At 50.3% G+C, this 21,859-nt stretch overlaps 1 protein-coding gene across 2 annotated transcripts in view; it reads right to left on the reverse strand.

Moving 5' to 3' along the window:
- The window catches only part of LOC146789717 (WD repeat-containing protein 48-like), a 404,338-nt gene that overhangs the window by 109,928 nt on the left and 272,551 nt on the right, over window positions 1-21,859 (reverse strand). For both annotated transcript variants that reach the window (XM_085632054.1, XM_085632055.1), the window contains one exon: window positions 5,744-5,820. In XM_085632054.1, coding sequence (XP_085488180.1) covers window positions 5,744-5,820 — 77 coding nt within the window. The remainder of the gene's footprint in view (window positions 1-5,743; window positions 5,821-21,859) is intronic.

Below are 21,859 nucleotides of genomic sequence, written 5' to 3' on the forward strand. Positions count from 1 at the left end.
TACAGTATCTGTCTGCGGATTCTTAACATTTTGCATTTCCCCCTGTGCCAGCATTCCACAAACTTTTTTCTAACTCTCCCACGTCGAGGACGTCACAATGGAATGGCTCCGCACTAGACCCCGCGTGATGTCATTGGAGCCATAAGACAACCTTGTCAGTGTGCTGACGTCAGTTCCACCCATTTTTTCCATGTGCTCGTGGCGAACGGGCAGACCAACATAATGCAAGAGCACACAGCATACAAAAGACATACACAAATATATACAGTATATATGTAAAGAGGGAAAGCTAAAAACAAAGCATTTCTTTAGAACAAACTGTATGGCAAGCAAATGACACATGATAGACAACAATGTCAAACAATAAGAACTTTTTCTGTATATGCAGGTGGACAACGGGAAAGGGGGTGGGTCAGTGAAGAATCCACAGGCAGATACTGTATCCACCAGAAAAAGCATGACCGAAAGTAAGTAACTTGTTCTTCTGATGGATACATCTGCCTATGGATTCTTCGCCTTTTGCATTGAATCCTCAAGCAGCTCCTCTCCTGGAGGAGGGCATCCACCTGCCTATTCCAAAAATCCTGCAGAACAAAACGTGCAAAATGGCCATCCCTTCTAACCTCCGAAACTAAGCAGTAATGCTTCGCCAAAGTGTGCAGGGAGGCCCAAGTTGCTGCCTTGCAGATGTCTACAACAGGGACACCTCTAGCCAAAGCAGAAGATGATGACTTTAGCTCTGGTGGAATAAGCTCCAATACCTTCAGGCGGCTCCTTCTTGGGCAAGGCGTAGCAGATCTTGATGCAAAAGATGATCCACCAGGAGAGTGTTAGTTTGTGGACAGCTTTGCCCTTCATCCTCCAATATAACCAACGAAGAGCTGGTCATCCAGTCTTAAGTCCCTGGTTTTGTACAGGTAGTAGCAGACTCCTAGGGTCCAAGCGGTGAAGTCTCTCCTCCTCCTTGGAAGGGTGAGGGGAGAGGATAGAAGGTAGGCAAGGTAATTGACTATCTAAGATGGAAAGGAGTAACCACCTTAGGCAGGAAAGCAGCCCTGGTGCTGAGAACCATCTTATCTGCATGAATGGTTAAAAAGGGAGGGTTAAAGCCTGAAGCTCACTTACCCTCCTGGCAGAGTTAATAGCAATCAGAAAAATTGTCTTGAAAGTAAGAAGCCTCAACGGGCAACTATGAAGAGACTCAAAAGGAGACCCCATTAGAAATGTTAGTACTAAATTCAAATCCCACTGAGGCATAATAAAGGGAGTGGGAGGGAACCTATTAGTGAGGCCCTTAATGAACCTCATGACAATGGGGGTCTTAAATAAAGACGGCTGGTCTGGCAAACAAAGGAAGGCAGACAAGTTACCCTTAATCGTAGCCACAGCACAACCTTGCTGGGCCAAGAAAAGTGAAAAACCAAGCACATCAGATAAATGGTCCTTCAAAGGATCAATGGATCTCTCTCAACACCACTTCACAAACTTGGACCATCAAGAGGAATAAATAGATTTGGTGGAGTGTCTCCTGGATGATAAAATAACATCCACCACATTTGGTGGGAGAAAGAACGAACTCGGATTGCCCCGTTCAATCTCCAGGCATAAAGGAGCAGGCTCTGTAGGTGGGGTGTAGAATCTGCCCCTGCGACTGCCAGAGGCGGGGTGCCCAGAGGGGGAGATGGAGCGGAGGGTGTGATGAGAGGTGAAGAAGGTCTGTGCACCACACTTTTCTTGGCCAATCCGGGGCGATCAATAAGACTTGGGCCCTGTCCTGGCAAATCTTACTCAGAACTCGAGGAAACAAGGGTATGGGGGGGGGGAAATGCTTAAAGGAGTTGTGAGCCCCAATCCAATTGAAACACATCCCCAAACGCTCCCAGCATCGACTCTTGAAGACTGCAGAATGAGGGACAGTGTGCATTCTTTTGAGTGGCAAAACGGTCCAACCGAGGAAACCTCCACATCATGAAGATGTGATGGACCACCTCCGGATGAAGCCGCCACGCGTGATCAGCCGAGTACTGCCGACTGAGAATGTCTGCACCTACATTTAACAGATAATTTGCAATTAAACAAAGCTGATGGCCATGAGCCCAGGACCAGAGTCACAGAGCCTCGCTGCAGAGACAATACGACCCTACACTTCCCTGTTTATGTACCACATCACGGTAGTGTTGTCCGTCAGGACTTGAACCAACTGACCGCGAAGGGAGGGAAGGAAGGCCTTGAGAGCCAAACGTATTGCCCGCAATTCCAGAAGGTAGATTTGGAGCAACCTTTCCTCCGGAGACCAATTCCCTTGATCTCCAGATCCCCCAGATGAGCACCCCACCCTAGAGTGGATGCATCCGTGATCACTGTGACCACCAGTGGAGGAGGTTGAAAAGGCTTCCCTTGAGACAGGTTGCATGGCACACTCCAACAAGGCAGCTCCGCTGCAGTGTCTCTGGAGATTCTGATCATCTCCCTGTGATCTGCATTGTGCGGATACCACTGCCTGCGGAGACCCCACTGGAGTGCCCTCATGTGCCAGCGTGCATGGTTGACCAACAGTATGCAGGAAGCGAACAGACCGATCAGGCGTAGGACCTTCAGGATTGGAACAACCGCTCCATTGTGAAACAAAGGAATCATCTCCTGAATGTTGAGAATCCTCTGCGGAGGCGGGAAAGCTCAAACCACATTAGTGTCCAGTACTGCCCCTATGAACAGGCTGAGCTGAGAGGGCACCAGGTGAGATCTGGGTACATTTATAAAAAAACTCAAGTCGAACAACAGCCGTGTTACCTGCAGATGATGCAGCACCATCTCAGGTGACTTTGCTTTGAGCAGCCAGTCGTCCAGATAGGGGAAAACCGGAATCCCCGACCTTCTGAAATGAGCTGCCACCAGCGCCATCACCTTTGTGAAGACCCAAGGTGCGGAAGTAAGTCGAACAGGAGGACTGCAAACTGGTAGTGCGGAGACCCTACTGTAAAACCGAGATACTTCCGATGCGACTTCAGGATGGGAATGTGAAAATACGCATCCTGTAAATCGATCAACACCATCCAGTCTTCTTGCTGCAGTGCCAGAAAAACCTGAGCTAGGGTCAACATCTAGAATTTCTCCTGCTTGAGGTAAAAATTCAAGACCCTGAGGTCTAACATTGGCCTTAACCTGCCATCCTTCTTGGGGATCAAGAAATAACATGAGTAACATCCCTGCCCCCATTCCTTCTCTAGAACCACCTCTATCGCACCTTTCTGCAGTAAGGCAAGAACCTCCTGCTACAGGAGCAGCAATTGGTCCTTGAAAACCAGCCCTGGCGAGGAGGGTAAGGAGGTGGAAACTCTTGGAAGGGTAGGGCGTACCCATTCTCTACAAGAATCAAAACCCAAAGGTCTGATAGAATACATTTGCAGAAAATGGGACACCAACCCCCTACCGGACCAACATGCTCCAAGATGGGGGATCTAGGGCTGCTTTCGCATGGTACCAGTGGTGGGTACAGGGAGAGGACTGTGCCGAGAGGCCCCCTGCAGACAGCCTCCACCCTTTCCTCTGCACAATTTGTACAGAGGGGTCTGCTGCTGCTGTGGCTGCTGACGGCCTCGAAAGGAAGCAGTCTTCCCAAAACCTCGGTACCTCCTACATCCATAACCCCTAGGTTGGGACTGCAGTCCCAAGGATTTTGCAGTAGCTCTACTGTCCTTGAAATGTTGTAAAGCCGAATACGCCTTTGTACCAAAAAGTCTGGACCCATCAAAAGGCAGATCAAGAAGAGTAGCCTGTACATCCGGAGAGAACCCCGAAGAACTGAGCCAAGCATGCCTCCTGGAGGAACCCATCACCTGGCTTCAGAATCTGTAGTATCCAGCCCGACTTTACCACCTGACGGGCTGCAGCCTGCGTGTCTGCCAAAACTTCCAAAAAGGATCTACGGTCATCCTCTGGTAACTTGGGTGTCAACTGTTTAGCTGAGTCCATTAAGGCATGGATATACCTCCCCAACAAGCATGTGGTGGTGGTTGACTAACGCCATACATGCCGAGGAGAAAGCCTTCTTGACATACTGCTCCTCTTTCTTTGAGTCCCTGTCCCACGGAGGGGTGGGGAAAGACCCAGCCGACTGCTTAGAACAAGAAGTCTGTACCACCAAGCTTTCTGGTGAAGGATGGGCAGTAGGGAAAGCGGGATCACCAGGAGCAGGCTTATATCGTCTTGCCACAGTCCTTGATACAGCAGGGGCTGATAAGGGTTTCTGCCACACCTCCAAAATTGGCTCAGTCAAAGCCTCATTGAAAGGCAACAAACAGAGGTTCCATAACAGAAGATGGAGAATGCAACACCTCAGTAAGTATATTTGACTTGATCTCAGCCATGGACAGTTGAAGGTCCAAAAGGTCAGCAGCCTTTCTGATGACAGCATGGTAAGCTGTAACATACTGTGAAGGTAAGGCTTTTGGGGACAAAAACTCCCACTACGGGGAAGTCCCTAAGCCACTGGCCTCACAAAGGACCTCAAATTCATCAACGGAGTTGAGGATTTCTCCTCCTTCCGCCTGATCCTGCTGGTACTCCTATTCCTCCAGAAGCCTTTGGGCTTCTCTAATGGAATGCATTTTCGGGATCGGTGGCGCCAAGGACATCGGCACCGGAGGACCCTCGGAAGCGGGCAACAGCCCGCTTGAAGCCGAAAAGGCATCGGCACAACACCAGATGGCATTGGAGACTGTGGTATCAGCGTTGAAAACCTTGGAGACGGAAACTGCCATGACGGCACCATTGGAATGATATGCACGAAGAGTGCCTGGGCATATTGCTGAGGGATGCCCAAGTTATAGGCAAGCGGAACCACGGAGCCAGACGGCACACCGGTAGGACAGGATGCCTTGGCAAACATGCCAAACATCGCATTGAGAAAATGCAATGGATCAGACACTGGACCTGGAAATGGTGAATAAGGATTTAGTACTACAGGGTCAGGATCCATTCGAGGCTGCGTGGAGAGCTGTGGTGGCGGCGATGCCGGGGTCATCGGATCTGGTAAAGGCGAAGACTCCCTGGGCGCCGGGAAAACCCAGGGCGCCAATGAACCCCTGGGCGTCGGAGAATGGGTAAGAGTCACCTGTGGAGAAGGAGAGCTGGGAAAGGCGACCTCAAAGCCCTACTCTTCGGAGATAGACGTTGTGATCCATGCCTTCGCCGCTTCTTCTGTCTCGACTTCGAGGTATGGGTAGTCGACGAGTTCGATTTAGATCTCTTGCGACCCCTCTTCTCCATTTTCGCCCGTGCCATGAACAGCTTGGCCTTGCGCTCTTTCAACGCCTTCAGATACATCTTCAGACAGCTGGAACATCCTTCAACGTCGTGGTGCGATAAAAGGCACCAAAGAAAGTTGTTGTGGGGATCCGTGGTGGACATATGTCTCCCACACTCCCTGGAAGGCTTGAATCCAGTCTTCTTCAAAGTAGCCATCGCACTGCTACATCAAGAGTGAAGTAGAAAAGTAAAGAATAGGAATTATTTCTTTCCCCATCTCAAATTAGCAAAATGAAAATGTTCATATTCAAACCTATGAAGAAATGATAAAGAATTTGAGGTGGAATAATTTATCCCAGTACTGAAAATGATAACTCCATAACAGACAAGGGCATGGAGAGTTAATGTTCAGACCAAAGGAATTATTCCATAATGTTAGCTATGTGTCAAAAACACAAACCCCAGCTGCTTGAAAGAGAAGAAAACAAGAACTTACTTCTTCAATGTTTTTGCCCTAGATGATGAGTGAGGCTGGAGGTAGAAGGGAATTTTGTCGAATTTTGGCATGTTTTTCTAAAAGACAATAAAAACATTACATTACAAATGCTGTTTACTGCTCCTGTTAAATGTTCACAACCTATGCTTTGTTCATACACTTGATGACTCCCCCATTCAATGCATATGTTTTGTGTCCGGAAAACAAATCAGGTAGTCACAGTTATTTAGAATTCTTAAGGAGAAAGGCATCAGATTCAAAGATTTAGATGGGTAAGTTTATTATTACAGATCTCTGCACTGGGGTGAATGTATGACATTGTTCTGCATTCTGTCCATAAATTGTTGTATTTGCATTTGTCACCCCGAGTGGGACGGGTATGCCCAGACGTGGGTCCCATGCTCTCCATGACACTGAAGTCAAGCTATCCAGGTTGAAGAGGGGTGAAACTCCGAAACCGGTCCTAGGATGCTTGTTTCCAGTCCAGGGAGGACCGGGCCTGGTAGTTCGGGCTGGACTGTTCCCATTGGGCACAGGGTCAAGACAATTGCATATGACTGGGTTCAAACTGGAATGGCATGATGAGCAAAAAAACGATGGATTTAGGCCCAGATCTCTGTACTGGGGTGAATGTATGACATTGTTCTGCATTCTGTCCATCAATTGTTTTTGCATAAATGTATTATTACACTAACATTTTTAGCCTTGAAGGGTGAGGGAGGACTACGCAGTGACAAATGGCTCCAAACCTGGGATCTAAAGTGGCAAATTAATCACTACAAAAATGTTCTACGATATGGGTTGGATATCAGTCTTCATTTAATTTAAACTTTGCCGAGGTGCAAAGGTGTTACTTGGATGACACTTTTGGAATCAAAAGCCATATGTTCCAATGTCACATCTGCTCTTGGACAATTGTATGACTGGATCACAGGACCCTAATGTGCCATAAGAAAAAGTTACATGCCTTCAGTAACTATCTTCCTGATAGATACTCTGCTTAACGAACAAGTTGCTTGCATTCGGTAACGCATTATCTGGTAGAGACGATCTAGCTGCAGATTACTTATCTTTGAATTTCCCAGGCGTCCGGCTGGATCCGGAAACTTTTGCTGAGCAATACCCCTTGCACGCAACGTCGGGTGGCTCCATTCGGCTCCGCGTGACATCGTCGGCATCGTTATCGTTGGATATGATGTTGTGGTGCTTATATAGGCGCTACCTAGGCGCGCAGACATAACTACTTTTTGTTTTTTCCATGCCAGAAGTGCAGAACCACGAAGCAACTGACATAGTTGTGTGCAAAACTAGAGCCCTGTAACAAGGAACAACACTAGCCCTACAATATCAGTCCGCAAAGCTGGGAGGCAGCATGGATGGGGCTGTAAGGATTTTGCCGCTAGATAGAGTATCTACCAGATAATACATTACCGAAGAGAAGTAACTTGTTCATCTTATAGAGACTTCTAGCTGCATATTCTTTTCCTTTGAATTGGTTACCCGAGATATACCATCCTGGAGGTGGGTTGCGGACTCGCATCCTAAACTAAGAGGTCTTGCAGGACTAAACGTGCAAAATGTCCATCCCTGCGCACTTGACCATTAAGGCAGAAATGTTTTGCGAACGTGTGCAAGGAAGCCCAGGTCGCTGCCTGACATATCTTGGACTGGGTCACCCCGAGCCAAGGCCGTAGTCGCAGGCTTTCCCCTGGTGGAATGGGGTCTCAATCCTTCAGGGGGCTGCTTCTTTGCCAAGGCATAACAGATCTTGAAGCAAATAACGACCGAAGAAGAGAGCGTCCTTGATCCCATGTACCCCACAAAGAGTTGGTCATCCACCCGGAACTCTTTTTTGTGCGGTCAAGGTAGAGCGACAGTGCTCTTTTTGGGTCCAGTTAGTGGAGATGCTCCTCTTCCTTAGAGGGATGCGAGTCAGCAAAGAAGGTGGGAAAAGTGATGGACTGACCCAGATGGAATGGGGTCACAACCTTTGGCAAAAAGGATGCCCTGGTGTGAAGCACCACCTTGTCCGGAAAGGACATAAGATAAGGAGGCGAACAAGATAATGCCTGCAACTTACTCACCCTCCGGGCAGATGTAAACACCACTAAGAAGGTTGTTTTGATGGTCAACAGCTGGAGGGGACAATTGTGCAAATTGTTCAAAAGGAGCACACATCAGATAGGTAGGGACCAAATGAAGGTCCCACTGTGGCATAACAAAGGGCGTGGGTGGAAATAAGTGAGACAGCCCTTTTAGATATCTATTTACAACGGGAGACTAGTGTGCAAGGATGCCTACGTTGCAGACTGGCAGATGTCAAGGACTGAGACAACCCGAGCAAATGCCGTAGTTGCAGCCTTTACCCTGGTGGAATGGGCCTTTAATCCCTCAGGGGATTGCTTCTTAGCCAGGGCATAGCAGATCTTAATGCAGAGAACGACCCAGCGAGAGATGGTCCTTTACGGCACTGCCCTTCCATCTTAGCTCCCACATGCCCCACAAAGAGTTGGTCATCCACCCAGAACTCTTTTGTGCAGTCAAGGTAGAACGACAAAGCTCTTTTTGAGTCCAGTCGGTGGGGATGCTCCTCTTCCTTAGAGGGATGCGGGGGAGCAAAGAAGATGGGCAGCGTGATGGATTTATCCAGATGGAATGGGTCACAACTTTTGGCAAAAATTAAGCACGGGTGCGAAGCACCACTTTGTCTGGAAAATACATAATGTAGGGAGGCGGGTAAGATGACGCCTGCAACTCACTCACTCTCGAGGCAGATGCAAATGCCACTAAAAAGGCTATCTTGATGGTAAGCAGCTGGAAGGGACAGTTGTGTAAAGGCTCGAAGGGAGCACACAAGATAAGCGAGGACCAAATTAAAGTCCCACTGTGGCATAACAAAGGGCGTGGGCGGAAACATGTGCACCAGCCCCTTTAAAAACCTATTTACAATTGGAGACTTGAAAAGAGGGGGCTGGTCTGGCAGCTGCAAAAAAGCAGACAAAGCAGAAAGGTAACCCTTGAGAGTTACCAAGGCAGAGACCTGCTGGGCAAGGGTTAGAATGAATAAAAGGACAGTAGAAAGAAGCAGAGAGAGGGTCAATGGACCTTTCTGTACAGGATAATACAAATTTCTGCCAATAGCAGGTGTATTCAGTCTTAGCGAAAGGCCGTCTGGCCGCCAGAATAACGTTACAGACTTCGGGAGAAGGGTCAAAAGCTATCAAATGCTGCTGCTCAATCTCCATTCATGGAGGCGTAGAGTTGACCGGTTCGGGTGGAGAACCCTCCCCTGCTGCTGTGACAGAAGATCCTCCCGAAGGAGAAGCCCGATCGGAGGATCGATACTCCTTCTCAGAAGCTCTAGTTACCAGACTCTCCACGCCCAGTCCGGACCCACAAGAATGACTTGGGGCCCGGTCGCCCCATATCTGCTTCAGAACCCTCGGAGGAGTGATCTGGGCAGAAAGGCGTACAACATGCCTGAGCTCCACTCGAGACGAAAAGCATTGCTGAGCAATAGCCACCTTGGAAACTCCAGCGGGCAGTAACGCTAACAATGCGCGTTCTCTTTGGAGGCAAACAAATCTAACCAAGGTTCTCCCCACTGCTAAAAGAGACCTTGCTCCACCTCTGACTGGAGACACAACTCGTGATCCGCTAGGCATTGACGGCTTAGTTCCTCCGTCAAGGTATTCAGAGAACCAGCCAGGCGTTGAACCATCAGGGTTATGCTATGCCATTCCTGCCATGTCCAGAACAGAGGGGCTCTTGATAAAGGGTCCACGACCACACCCTGCCCTGCTTGTTGCAGTACCACATGGCTGTTGTTTTATCAGTGAACACCTGCACTAACTACCTCTTGACATAGGGAAGGAGTGCCTTCAATGCCAACCGAATTGCTCAGAGCTCCAATAATTGTATGCGATGTCCCATCTGCGCTGGAGACAAGTGTCCCTTGATGTCAACCTCTCCCAGGTGGCCACCCCATCCCAGCAATGAAGCATCTGTCACGACTGAGATCTGGTTGGTGAAGGGAGAGGGGTCTGCTATTGACCCAATTACGGTTCGTTAACCACCACTGCAGATCTTTTGTAGTTCATTCCGAGAACTGAACCACGTCTGTGAGATTTCCATGATGCTGTGCTCATTGGAACTTCAAGTCCCACTGTAGAGCCTGCATATGCCATCTGGTGTGTCTTACCAACAGGATGCAGGAGGCCATGAGGCCGAAAAGCCTCAGGGTCAGTCTCACCAATATCCAGGCTAGAGGCTGAAATATCAGAATCACAGCCTGAATATCCTGGACTCGCTACTCAGGAGGATAAGCCCAAAACTGCACTGAGTTCAGAACAGCTCCGATGAAAGGGAGCGTCTGAGAAGTAGTCAGGTGTGACTTTGGAACGTTGCTAGAGAATCCCAGCGAACGCAGAAGGTTTGCCATAGTCTGCAGGTGGGAGATGACAGCCTGGGGCTAAGACGCCTTCAACAGGCAGTTGTCGAAGTAGGGGGAAGACTGATACCCCTAACCTGCGCAGATGAGCTGTGACCACCTCCATCACCTTGGTGAACACCCAAGGGGACACTGGTAAGGCCACAGGGGAGGACGGTAAACTGAAAGTGCTAGCGGCCTACCTTGAACGCAAGGCAACGTATGCGGCCCGGCAGGATGGGAATATGAAAATACACATTCTGCAGGTCCAACGCTACCATCCAATCCTCTTGATTTAGGACACACATGACCTGAGCCAGAGTGAACATTATTAATTTCTCCTTTTTAAGTAAGAGATTGACGGTCTGAAGATCTAAAATAGGCCGTACCCCCTTATTCTTCTTTGAGGAATCATAAAGTAGTGGGAATACCACTGTATTTCTGAAACTGGGACCCTTTCTTTAGCTCCCTTTGCCAAGAGAGCCGCAACTTCCTTTTGGAGCAACTTTAAATGATCCTCCATCAGCCATTCCTTATTTGGCAGAATAGGAGGAGGAAAAGAAAGAAAAAGTAGGGAATAACCCTCCTGGACTAACTGCAAGACCCACTTGTCCGATGTTATGGATCTCCAGTGAGGGAGATGATGACAAATTCTCCCACCAACTGGAGTAGTGTGGTCCTGCTGAATCAGCCTAGGATTGCTTGGAGGCTGGGGCTGCTGGGGGCAGTGTGGTCGATGACTTCCGGTCTCCATTCAGAGATTGCAGTGCTCCACGTCCTTGCAGAGCTTGGGTAGTCTGTGCGGGACAGTGGATGTGATATGGCTGGTGCGGCTGGAAACCCCTACCATTGCCATAAACAGGGCGAAAGGAAGACTGGCCACAGGGGTGGAGAAGAGGCCCAAGGATCTGGCTGTAGCTCGAGAGTCCTTTAACCTGACCAGGGCAGAGTCTGCCTTTTCCCCAAAAAGGCAGGTTCCATCAAAGAGCATGTCCATCAAATTGGCTTTGACATCGCCCAAGAAGCCAGTTGTACGAAGCCAGGCGTGGTGCCTTAAGGCCGCCATCGTTGAAATTGATCTGCCTAGCGAATCGGTCGTATCTAGGCCACACCGTATGGTGAATTTTGCTGCATATCTCCCATCCTTGACAGCTTTGGAGATCACAGCCCAGGCCTCCTCCAGGACCTGTGGCAGCACTTGCGCAACAGTCTCCCAAAGGGAATGAGAGAACCGGCCAAATAAGCATGCAGTATTCACCGACCGCAATGCCAGGCTGGAGGAAGAAAACAACTTCTTCTTAATGAATCCAGCCTCTTAGATTTGCCATCGGGAGGAGCGGAAGGGAATGTGCCTTGGGACGTAGAGGCCTACACCACTAAACTCTCTGGGGTGATGTGTTGGCTGAGGAATTTTGGGTCGTCTGGAGCTGGGCGATGGCGGGGTGCAATCGTCCTATTCACAGGAGGCCCTGTGTTAGGTTTGGACCATGTTTCTAGAAGGACGTCTGTAAGTGCCTCATTAATGGGCAACAGGGGTTAGAAGTGGAAGCCCCAGTTTGAAGCACCTCAGCCATGAGATTAGTCCTGACCTGCACCAAGGCCAGCTCCAGTCCAAGGACCTCAGCTGCCCTCTTAACCTCCATGGCATAGGATGCTCCCTCCTTCGTACCCACCGTAGTTGGAGAGAGCATGCCAGTATCTGGAGAAGTATTCTGTCCACTGGCCTACCCAAGTTCCCCATACGAGTCCAAATTCTCCTCAGAGACTTCCTGGGTTTCAATAGGGTCCCTAGACCCCTCCCAACCCTCTCCTGAGCCTAGTACATCCTCAAAGTGCTCAGGCGACAACATAGAACCTCTGGGTTCTGTCGACATCGGAATTGCCATCTATCTACGTCGTTCCGGCTCTGCGTTGTCAGGTATGAGGATGGGGCTTGCGCCACCGACAGGCATCGGTGACATCACAGGCAGACTTCGGATTCGACTTTGGGGAAGGTTACGTGGGCATCAAACCGGATCCAGATCCCTAGGGCCCCACCGGCGTCAGGACTGGAGCAGACTGTGTCGAACCCAATGGGGCCCCTTTCGACTCCACAGGGTCCGAAGGCCTACCAACAGGGTTGTTCCGCTCAAATATGTGGCGTATGGTTTTTTAAAACTCTTATTTGAGAGGGAGTCGCTCCAGCTACCAGAAAGTGGGAGGGAGACGCGAAGTAGACTCTGGTTCCGGCTCTGCAGAACCGTGCCTAGAGCGTCGGTGGTCCTTAACTCTCTCGACGACAGACAGAAGTTGTGGTGAAGACCAAGTTCGCTTGGACGACTTCTTCTTATGCCTCTTCCCAGAGTGTCCAGAGGACCTCGATTGGGAGGAAGAGAACTTAGGGCTCCATGAGCGGTCCCGTGACCTCCTCTTCTTTAAATGGGACCGTGACCTCCTTTGAGTCTCGCTTGACAAAGTTACTCGCTGCCCGGCAGTCGACCCCATCGCTCGCTCCCTCAAGGTCTTGGGAGCAATCGCCCGACAGTCCGAAAACTACTTCGTATCGTGGTCACGGTGAAGACATCACAGACATATGCGGTGGGAATTGGTAACCGAAATGAACAAGTCGCGCACGGCTTGAAACCTGTCTTCCTCAAAGAGATCTCTCGCACACGAAGTCGGAAAAATCAAAAATTTCGACAGAAGTTGAAAAAAAGTTTGCCAAAAAGCGGCAGAGGGCTAGCTCTTCTGGGATCGGCGCTTAACGTCCGCGGAAATAAAAGAACTGACATCCACGCGCCTGTGTGGTACCTATATAGGCACCGCAACATCATTACCGATGCCAACGATGTCACGCAGAGCCGAATTGAGCCACCCGACGTCACGTGTAAGGGGTATTGCTCAGCAAAAGTTTCCAGATCCAGCCTGAGGCCTGAGAATTTCAAAGGTAAGGAGTCTGCAGCTAGCAGTCTATATCTGATAACCAATTCCTCATCTCTTGAATATCCTCATGCGCCAGACTGGATCCAAAAGAACAAGTTACTTAACTTCGGTAACGCATTATCTGGTAGAGATTATCTAGCTGCAGATTCCTTACCTTTGAATTACCCAGGCGTCAGGCTGGATCCGGAAACTTTTCCGGAGCAATACCTCTTGCGCACAACGTCGGGTGGCTCCATTCGGCTCTGTGTGACGTTGTCAGCGTTTGTTATGACATGGCATGCCTATATAGGCGCCACCCAGGTGCGCAGCCATCAGTACTTCTTGTTTATTCCACACCAGAAGCACAGAGCCACTAAGTAACTGACGTAGTCGTGTGCAAAACTAGGGCACTGAAAGGGGAAGCAACCATAGTGCTTCAATATCAGTCCACAAAGCAGGAAGGCATGGATGGGGTTGTAAGCAATCTGCAGCTTGATAGAATCTCTATCAGATAATATGTTAGTACGTTAATAGGTAAGCAACTGGTTCATCTGATAAGAGACTTCTAGATGTAGATTCCTTACCTTTGAATCAGAGACCCGATCCATACCATCCCAGCGGTGGGTTGCGGACTCACATCCTATACTAAAAGGCCTTGCAGGACCAAGTGGGCAAAATGCCCGCACCTGACCATCCAGGCAATAATGTTTTGAAAACGTGTGCAAAGATGCCCACGTTGCTGCTTGAAAGATGTCTTGGACTGGGACACCCAGAGCCAAGGCCGCAGTCGCAGGCTTTTCCCTGGTGGAATGGGCCCATTAATCCCTCAGGGGGCTGCTTCTTTGCCAAGGCTTAACAGATCTTGATGCAGAGAACGACTGTAGGAAAGTAGGATCTGCTTTTATGTTTATGGTTACCCCCCACTTTTTGCCTGGTGCTATTGTGTTTGAATAGTCTGACTGGGATCCTGCTAATCAGAACCCCAGTCACTGTGCTTTCTCGCCTACATTTGTATGGTAAGTACTTGGGTACATCCCAGATTGGACACTGGTGCATCCTTAGCAGCCCCTAGTATTTGACACGGAGGTACCCAGGGCAAAGGTAGACAAGGGGTCCCCCATGGACTGAAGCATGTATTATGCCATCCATGAGGAACCACTCAACCTGTAACTACAGGCCTGCAATTGCAGCCTGTATAAGCAGGTGCTAGCACCACTTACAAAAGATATAGGTTTTCCTATATCTAAGGTCACTGCACGGTGGACAGGAACAGCGGGCTGGGCCAAACATATCAGAGAGAACTTCACACAAGCAGCGCACTTGTCGCAACCCCGCGATAATTCGGGTGCAACTGTCATCCCCCTACACGCACAGGCAGGACCTGCCAAATGGCCATAAACCGTCAAATAGCGAATTCCCTTCTGACTGTACACACCCCTGTTGACCCCCTAATTCCTACCCTAGTTAAATGCCAAGTTATGAGTTAAGGATACAACCCGACAGCTTTGACATTGGTACCAACTGGTAGGAACTGTACCCTATTGCTGGAACATTACACTACGACCCACAACGATAGCGGAGGCAGATATAGCTCCCAAAGCAAGAGCATATGCTCACAGGTGTACTGCAGGAAGAATATGATCAATATGAACTGAATTAATGGACATGTAACGTTAGGAATGTAATATAGATACGCAACAATGATGTACAAAGCCAACGCTAATCTGCTACTTGAAACACTGCAACTATACAATTGCATGTAATTCATAACAAGAAATACTTTAAGGTTCCTGAAATGTCAAAACTCAATAAACAAATTCAAATAAAAAAATCTAAGGTCACTGCACTTAAAGCACAAGTTACTTAACTTCGGAAACGATACATCTGTAAGAAACATCAGTTAGTTATAGATTCCTTACCTTAGATTTACCCCCAGGCGTCAGACTGGATCCGGAAAGTTTTTTCGTCAGCAGTACCTCTGCGCATCGGAAGGTGGCGTCGGTCGGCTCAGCGTCCGTCGTTGGTGTCGTGGTCGCCGGGATGACGTCGCAGCAGCTACTTAGACTGCGCCCTCGCGCGCCGTCAGTTCTGTACACGACTTTCCGCGCACTGACCACTGGTGCACAAAACTAGGGCCCTGAAAGGATGTTCTCAACCATAGAAATCAGTTCGCAGAACGGAGAGGATGGGTGGGGCGGTAAGGAATCTATAACTAATGTTTCTTACAGATATATCGTTACCAAAGGTAAGTAACTTCTGCATCTGAAAGAAACACTTTAGTTATAGATTCCTTACCTTAGAATAGATACCCCAGCAATACCATACCCGGTGGTGGGTCTGTGAACCAAGATCACACCAGAAAGTCCTGGAGAACAGAACAGCCAAAGAAGCCGTCTCTCCAGACTTGGCTGTCCAGGCAGTAGTGTTTGGTGAACGTGTGCAGCGATGCCCACGTGGCAGCCTGACAGACGTCATTCAGAGGAACTCCTCTTCCCAAGGTAGTAGTGGCTGCCGTCACCCTGGTGGAATGGGCATGTAGCCCGACTGGAGGCTCCTTTTTAGCCAGATAGTAACAAGCCTCAATACACAACACGACCGATCGAGAAATGGTGTGTTTGAGTACGGCCCGACCCTTCTTTGCGCCCACGTAGCCATCAAAAAGTCGATCATCCACCCGGAACGGTTTTGTGCGATCAAGTTAAAAGGAGAGCGCACATTTTGGGTCCAGACGGTGGAGCCTCTCTTCCTCCTTCGAAGGATGCGGAGATGGGAAAAAGGTGGGCAAAGTGATGGTCTGCCTGATGTGAAAGGCAGTGACCACCTTAGGAAGGAAGGATGACTGGCCCAGAGAACCACCTTGTCCGGATGAACAGACAGGAAAGGAGGTTTTGAAGAAAGGGCCTGAAGCTCACTCACCCTTCTAGCAGAAGTGATGGCTACCAGGAAAGCAGTCTTTAGGGTCAAGAGACGCAGGGGACAGTTATGAAGCGGTGAAAAGGGAGCGCACATTAAATAAGTTAGAACAAGTCCCACTGAGGCATAACAAAGGAGATGGGAGGAAAAAGATGTGTTAAACCTTTTAAGAAATGGTTAACTACCGGGGACTTTAAAAGAGAAGGCTGATCTGGCAGCCGAAGGAAGGCAGAGATGGCTGAAAGATAGCCCTTGATAGTGCCTAGAGCAGAGCCCTGCTGGGCCAAAGAAAGAAGAAACAAGAGAACCTCAGAAAGAGGGGCAGAAAGGGGATCCACAGCCTTTGCTGTGCACCATGCCACAAATTTGTTCCACCGGCAGGCGTATACCGTCTTAGTGGAGGGACGCCTGGCTGCCAAGATGACGTCACATACTTCGAGAAGCAGGTCGAAAGACGTCAACTGCCGTCGCTCAATCTTCACGCAAGGAGGTGGAGACTGGACAGGTTTGGGTGGAGGACCGTCCCATGCTGCTGCGACAGAAGATCCTCCCGAAGAGGCAGTCTGATCAGAGGATTGATGGCCATGTTGAGCAGCTCGGGATACCAGGCTCTTCGTGCCCAATCCGGAGCCACAAGAATGACTTGGGCCCTGTCGCACCATGATCTTCTTCAGCACTCTGTTCAGAAGTGGTGTAGGCGGAAAGGCGTACAACAGACCGCAACTCCACTAGCGACGAAAAGTGTCACCTAGCGAGTGCCGCCTTGGAAATTCCAACACGCAGAATTGCTGACATTGCTCGTTCTCTTCGGTGGCCAATAGACCTAACCAAGTCTTTCCCCACTGTCGAAAGAGACTTTGCACCACCTCTGTGTGAAGACGCCATTCATGATCCATCATACACCTGCAGCTGAGTTCATCCGCCCTGGCGTTCAGAAAACCTGCCAGGTGTTGAATCACCAGGGAAATGCCTCTTGACATAGGGTCCACGACCCAACCCTGCCTTGTTTGTTGCAGTACCAAATGGTGGTGGTGGTGTTGTCCGTGAACAACTGCACTACTCTTCCCCGGACAGAGGGAAGGAATGCTTTCAGTGCAAGACGAATCACCCGGAGCTCCAGAAGGTGGATGTGAAGCCCGGACTCGTTCGGAGATCTCTGCCTCCCTCATGTGGCCGCCCCATCCCAGAAGGGATGCGTCAGTCACCACAGTGTGGTCTGGTTGGGGAAGGGAGAGGGATCTGCCATTGACCCAATCCTGGTTCGTGAGCCACCACTGCAGTTGTCGTGCAGTGCCCTCCGAGATCTGGACGCAATCGGACAGATTCCCCTGATGCTGCGCCCACTGGAACTTCAGGTCCCACTGCAGAGTCCGCATATGGCACCTGGCATGATCTACCAGCAGGATGCAGGAGGCCATTAGGCCCAGCAGCAGCAGAGTCATTCTGACCGAAATCCAGGATAGAGGCTGCAAGATCGGAATCATAGCCCGAATATCCCGGACTCGCTGTTCGGGAGGATGGACCCAAAACTACGTCGTGTCCAGAACCGCTCCGATGAAGAGGAGCTTCTGAGAAGGAATCAGGTGCGACTTCAGCACATTAATGGAGAACCCCAGCGAATGCAGGAGGTCGGCGTAGTCTGGAGGTGGGAGACGACTGCCTGGGGCGAACATGCTTTCAACAGCCAGTCGTCGAGATAGGGGAAGACTTAAACCCCTGATCTGAGCAGATGAGCTGCGACCACCGCCATCACTTTCGTGAATAATCGAGGGGCGCTGGTAAGGCTAAGGGGAGCACAGTAAACAAAGTGCTTGTGGCCTACTGTAAACCATAAGTAACGTTGGTGGGCCAGCAGGACCGGAATGTGAAAATAAGCTTCCTGCAAGTCCAATGCTGCCATCCAGTCTTCTGGGTCAAGAGCAGACAAGACCTGACCAAGCGTCAACATTTTAAACTTCTCCTTCCGGAGGAAGCGATTGACGTCCCTGAGGTCCAAGAGAGGACACAGGTCCTTGTCCTTCTTGGGGACCAGAAAGTAGTGGGAATAATCACCACGGCCTACTTCTAGGATAGGAACGCGCTCGATGGCTCCCTTGGCCAAGAGAGCAGTAACTTCCTGCTGGAAAAGGGCCAGGTGATCCTCCGACATGCGGTGGTATCTCGGTGGCATGGCTGGAGGGGTAGTCTCGAAGAGGAGGGAGTAGCCCCTTCGGACTATTTGCAAAACCAACCTGTCCAACGTGATGGTGCGCAAGTGGGGGAGGTGAAGGCGAATCCTGCCGCCCACTAGCATTTCATGGGCCTGAAAGGTCATACTAGGAGGGTTTGGAGGCTGCTGCAGAGGGGAGGTTGGTGGACTGGCCTGCCCGCTGGCCCCTTGACCCATGGTGTTGGTTCCCACGTCCCCGGCCGCATGAAGGTTGGGTTACTTCTTGTGGCTCTGGGTGGGACGTAGTGGGCACCCCTTCAGTAGCCACGGAAGGGGCGAAAAGCAGACTGCGCCGGACGGGTGGAGAGGCCCAAGGACTTGGCTGTAGGAGAGCAGGGTCTGCTTCCTATGGTCACCCCCACTTTTTGCTTTTGCTACACTGGTTTTTGACTTGGATGTGGCTGTGGGCCTGCTAATCAGACCCACAGCCCAGATGTTCTCTCTCTAAATTCACACTATGTACTCTAGGTACATAACCCAATTGGTAAGGATCACCTTCTAGGGCCCTGTACAGTGTACCTTAGGTACCCAGGGCATGGGTGTACCCTAGGCCTACCAGGGGCTTCAGCATGTATTATGCCACCCCTGGCTGGCCTTCCATCATGACACAACTGGCTGATCACTCAGCTGGGGCAAGGTCGTGTAACCACCCCTTGCTTAGGTGTAGTATCCCTATACCGGCCTTATATATTGACACATGGGTACCTTTCAGTCACTCCTATGGCAGGCCTTAACAATCCTGAAGGCAGAGTGCTTGGTAACACGTGAGATGGTGCTCTAGCATGAGCTGAGCCTGTCTGCAGGTTTCGGAACCATGTCCTTATAGCTGTTCTATGATATCGCCTACCATATACTCTTAAAGTGCCTTATAATCCTCGCGGTTATGGTAACTATGGTTTGGCTTTATCAAAACATGTCGTGTAAGGTGTCTAACACTGTGGAATACTACCCCCACGCCATTTCTGGCAATGAGGATAGTATTCCCCCCTTCTAGAGGGAGAAGACATGTTGAAGACCTACTACCCGGTTAAAGTTAACCAGAGCCCCAGAATCACAAAATGGATGCTGCTGCCACAGACACAAGTGTGACCTCCTGCAGCTGGGAGTCCTTCCAGCGAGGGAGGCTTGGACAATAGGTTTCCTGCCTTGGGAGGTGCTAGCACCACCCTAGACAGGACTTAGTGTATTGGGGCAGGGAGGGATGAAAGAAACGAGACACTGCCTGGGGCACACAAGGTGTCCCATGCATAGTCCAGTTCTAACCGGTGCTGGGGCACTCCAGCCCCAGTCCTGGCGCGAAACTGGACAAAGGGAAGGGGGTGTAACCACCCCCCTCCCTGGTCCCACCCATAGGAGGGACCTAGCAGGTAACCCAGCCCCCCAGATTAGTATAAGAGTGGGAGCTGTGTCCCTAGGACTTTGGATTATCCTTAACTGCAACTTGAACAGAAACTCTGGACCTTCGACATTCGACTACGGAAGAAGACTGAAGAATCTCCCTTGTGGCCAAGGAGTGGCCACCCTGTGCAAACAGGCACCATCAAGCGACCTGCCGTTTACTTTGCCTAAGTTCTGCGAGGAACAGACTGCAGAGCCCGACCAGCGCCTTGACTTCTAGACTTCTCCGACCCCGATCCACATCCACAGCAAAGCTGAGATCCGTGGAGGAGACGAGAGACTTGGGACCGGCTACCTGGGAAAATTGGCTACTAGCTTCCAGCGCAGCTTCTGAGGCAACCTCGAAGTTGTGCTTTGGGGACTGAGAAGCCCCAACCCCGAGCACCGAAGATCAGCCCTCCACACTCCACGAGTTCTGCGTGGGGCCCTACTGCATTTTCCTGCTCGATGCGTCTGTCCGGTTACTTGCCCGTTGGCTAGTAGCCTCTGTGACGACGAACCCTTAACTTTTCACCGCTGTTTTGGCTTCTCCAGACTGGCCCCTGCTTCCCTGTGAAAGAGAAGTACCTCAGGCCTTCCTGGTCTGCAACAGAAGCGAATCCTTCATCCTGCGTGGGTTGCGCTTGCCAAGGCTTGTTGGGTCCAAACTCGACATCGACGCCGACAACAGCAAGAGCCCTCGTGGGACAGCTCGCCTCCTGGTTTTGGTCGTCCTCGACACCACCTGGTACCCGTGGCTGCTGCGACAAGCTTCACCTCTTTACCTGCATCTTCACAACATCGCCTGGTTCCTTCCTGGTTCCTTCCCGGCTCCTGGCTGGTGACCTAGACTCTGTCCTCTCTGCTTGCAGGTACCTTCCTTCTTGATTCTAATCTTGGGATCCACCGGACACTCTACACCGACTGCCTGTCAGCATCTTTTCTTCAGGCATCCATAGGAGTCGACGACGAAACCCGACGCAAGTTCACACCTATGCACCCGCAGCCTGTGGGCTAGGTAAACTGAGTACTCCGGTGCTCACAAGGGTATTGACTATCCAAGGGTCTAGTTTCCAAGTCTCCAACTCCTAGCTCCTTCCGAAGTGTCCTAAAACTCTTTATTTCTAAACATTACTATTTCTATCGACTTTAACGCATTACGCGCAAGTGTTTCCACTCTGCAGTTGAATCCCGTGGGCCTCCCACTGCCTAGTAACTAGTAGAGTAGGGTAGCCCCAGCGATTCCCTAGGCCTAGGCCTAACCTGTGTTCGTGACAGTGGTCCTTATACCACTTACTTAGTATATGGTTTGCGTGGCCCCTAGGGCCTAACTGTATTACTTACCTGTGTGACTTATGTATGCTTAAATAAGACTGTGTTGTACTTACCTCGAATCTCATAAAGAGTGCTGAGGGTATTTTGACTAGAATAAATACATCCTATTTTTATATATATCTGTTGTGGTGTCCTTTCATTTGGTATTCAAGGGATTGTAAATGGCATAACAGCTGGCTTCACATGCCATACAGAGTTTAGCCTAAGACTGCTCTTGTCCATGCTACCACTAGGATAGCTGGTCTATAAGGTTGACTTTACAACCAATCACCATAAGGGTTGTTTGGACTGATACAAGGTGTACACTAGAACTAGTGACATCATATATCAGGCCAACTTCTCACATTGGCCATAGCCCGTGAGTCCTTGAAGCTCTCTAGGGCGTTGTCTGCTTTGTCGCCAAAAAGGCGACGGCCATCAAACGGCATGGCCATCTAGGTGTTCTGGACATCCCCTGAAAAGCCAGTGGACCCCATCCAGGCATAGCGACGAAGCGCTACAGACGTTGAAATTGTCCTGCTCAGAGAGTCGGCGGTGTCCAGCCCACAACGTATCAAACTTTGCTGCATCCCTCCCAGCGGCAACAGCCTGGGAGAGCACTGCCCGGGCCTCCTCCGGACAAAGAGGCAGCACTTGTGCCACCGTATCCCACACTGAGTGGAAATAACGGCCCAAGAGACATGCGGTGTTTACAGACCGCAGTCCTAAGCTGGCGGAAGAGAAACGTTTCTTGCCAAGGTGGTCTAGCTTCTTGGATTCCCTTTCCGGTGGAGCAGTAGGGAAGGCGCTCTTAAAAGTGGAAGCTTGGACTACCAAGCTCACTGGGGTGGGATATTGGGAGAGGTAAGTGGGGTCGCTCGGGCAATCATCCTGTCTATGGGAGCCCTCGTAGCGGGCCTGGACCATGTGCCCAAAAGGACGTCGGTGAGGGCATCATTAAACAGCAGCAGGG

The sequence above is a fragment of the Triturus cristatus genome, chromosome 10, assembly GCF_964204655.1.
Source record: "Triturus cristatus chromosome 10, aTriCri1.1, whole genome shotgun sequence".
Taxonomy (NCBI): Eukaryota; Metazoa; Chordata; class Amphibia; order Caudata; family Salamandridae; genus Triturus; species Triturus cristatus.